The 2,517-nt window shown below is 33.3% G+C and overlaps 1 protein-coding gene across 1 annotated transcript in view; it reads left to right on the top strand.

Annotated features, from left to right (window-relative positions):
- LOC119575719 (oocyte zinc finger protein XlCOF19-like) overlaps positions 1-130 on the top strand; it is a 1,111-nt gene extending 981 nt beyond the window's left edge. The window contains exon 2 of the mRNA XM_037923342.1: positions 99-130. Within this exon, the coding sequence (XP_037779270.1) occupies positions 99-130 (32 nt within the window). The remainder of the gene's footprint in view (positions 1-98) is intronic.
- The last annotated feature ends 2,387 nt before the right edge of the window (positions 131-2,517 follow it).

The following is a 2,517-nucleotide window of genomic DNA, read 5'->3' on the forward strand; positions in this document are numbered from 1 at the left end:
GGCGGGTTTAAAAACTTTGGGGGGTGTTTCTGGGGAAAAGGGGAAAAACCCTTAAAATTTTTTTTCCTTTTTTTAAAATTTTTCTGAGTTTTTTTCAGGTTTAGATATGTCAGAGCAGCTTAGCCTATAGTCTCCCCCAGGGGGGTTTTTTGTCTCTGCGAAACTGGTTACATAAAAGGAGACCGGGGCATTGGTTTAAATGAAGGGACCGGGGAAAACATACGCGCTGGCTGTGAGGGGGGAGCGGAGGAACAACCCGAAGACGGAGTTGGGTGCTGTCCTGTGAAGACCTCGTGTGTCCCTTGTGACCTGAATAATTTTGTGTTGCCCTTTTATAAGCTGTACGTGCAGTGTCCCCCTGTATTGTGCCTAAAAAAGTGTACGGGTAAAAAACTTGTGTAAATAAAGGAAGACTGTCATTCTGTGTTTATTTCGTGCCCTGCCTCGCCACGGGGCGTTACCCTTGTGGTGTTTGGACGCTGTGGTCTGGGTCCCCTTTTGGGAGCTTTTTCAGTGTTCACGCCCCTGTGGATAGCCGCCGTCTGCCTGCCTCCCTTGTGTGGTACAGGAGACGAGGCGGCGGTGTAACACTTTTTTACATTATCATTTATAAAGATATTGCAAAGAACCAAAACATGCTAGATAATCTAAAAACAACTAATTGGGTACTTTTAAATTTGGAAAAATACTGTGTTTGAATGAATTCCATTTCATTCATATTCACCATACCTTCCGGCTTTTTTTTACATTAAACGTAAAGGGTTATGAATAGTTATAGTTGTCACATGAAAAGTTAACCCAAATATTTAGACGAATGCAGCTTATATTCCAAAAAAAATGTGTATACGGATATTTTCTCGAATGACTGGAAAGGGACATGGCTGAAAAGTTCTTACCGTGGAAGAATTTGCTCTCTCCAACCTTTGGAAAGTTACTTTCAAGGAAAAAAAAAATATAGGAGGAGCGGAGACGCAATTATCACTGTATAGATCAGTACGATATGAGACCATATGCAGTTGGTTAGAATGAATGGCATTGTTTTAAAAATTAATAATAAAATAATATCAAAAAACAAAAACATAATAATAACAAAATAAAAAAAACAAAATTTGATTAAGATGGGGCTTATTCATTACACAATTCTTTTTTAACCTGAAAATAATAAAGTAAGTATCGAGAAAATTAAGGGAAAATTATTTTTTGGAAGGCGCAACGTTGCGATAATGTACGCCCAAATGCAGAACTTTAAAAAACCCACATCAAAAAAACAACAACAACTTGCACTTGACTTATGCCACATATATTTTTTTAAAACTTTGTCCTTTTTCGATCTCCCGTTTTTCCTTTTACAAACGGGAACACCCTCAGTGAAACATAGGGAGACCACGAAAATCATTACTAACGTTATCTCAACCTATTTTTTGAAGTGTAATAGGATTGACACGGAAGAAGACCCTATAGTTTACCGCTGAATGAAAATAAAAAAAAAATGGGTTACTACTGCCAAAGATTTATCCAAAGTACTATTTCACACATAAAACACACTACACACACGCCGCACGCCAACACACCACACACAACACACACACCACACCAACACACCCCACCACAACACACAACACACAACAATATAATTTAAAATATAATATTTTATATATATATAAAAATATAAATTTAAATTTTGGGATGTATGTAATATATTTATTTCTATATATTATATAAAATATAATATATATTTTATATTATATATTAATTAAAATATATTATATGAGGGGGCCCCGGGGGGCCGGTATTTTTAGATCGGACTCAAAAAATGTCACGAGGAATCTGGTTCGAAGATTCGAGTCACCGGCCGGGGGCGTTGTTCCCTTGGGCAAGGAAATTCCCCGTTGCCTACCAAAAACGACTATCGCCTTTAGAATCATATTCGTAGAAGTCACCGCCCGGGGCAAACCGGGGGGGGGGGATTAGGAAAGGCATCCAATCAGGGAAGGGTGGATTTTCCCTATAAACCCCTCAGTAGTGAACGAGAAGGCCCTTTTCCTGCAGTGGAATTATGGCTTTTAAAAAAAAAAAAAAAAAAAAAAAAAAAAAAAAAAAAAAAAAAAAAAAAAATTTTATATTATATTTTATATAATATTATATTATATAATATATAAAATTAATATATATATATTTATTTATATATATTATATATATTATTTATATAATATATTTATATATATATATAATATATATTTTAATATATATTATATAATATATAAAATAATTATTATATATATATAAATATATAATATTATATATTATATATATAAAATTTATATATATATATTATATTAAATTATTTTTAATAATTCTTTTTATTTAAATAAAAATTATAAGGGGAAAAAATTTTTATTATTTTTATTATTCTAACTACTTAAGGGGTATTAATTATTTTTACCCACAAAACCCCATTTTTTCCCTTTTTCCCTTTTGGTGTTTCCCCACGTGGGGCTCAAAAAAAAGAACCTTTTA

Source organism: Penaeus monodon, chromosome 7 (genome assembly GCF_015228065.2).
Source record: "Penaeus monodon isolate SGIC_2016 chromosome 7, NSTDA_Pmon_1, whole genome shotgun sequence".
Taxonomy (NCBI): Eukaryota; Metazoa; Arthropoda; class Malacostraca; order Decapoda; family Penaeidae; genus Penaeus; species Penaeus monodon.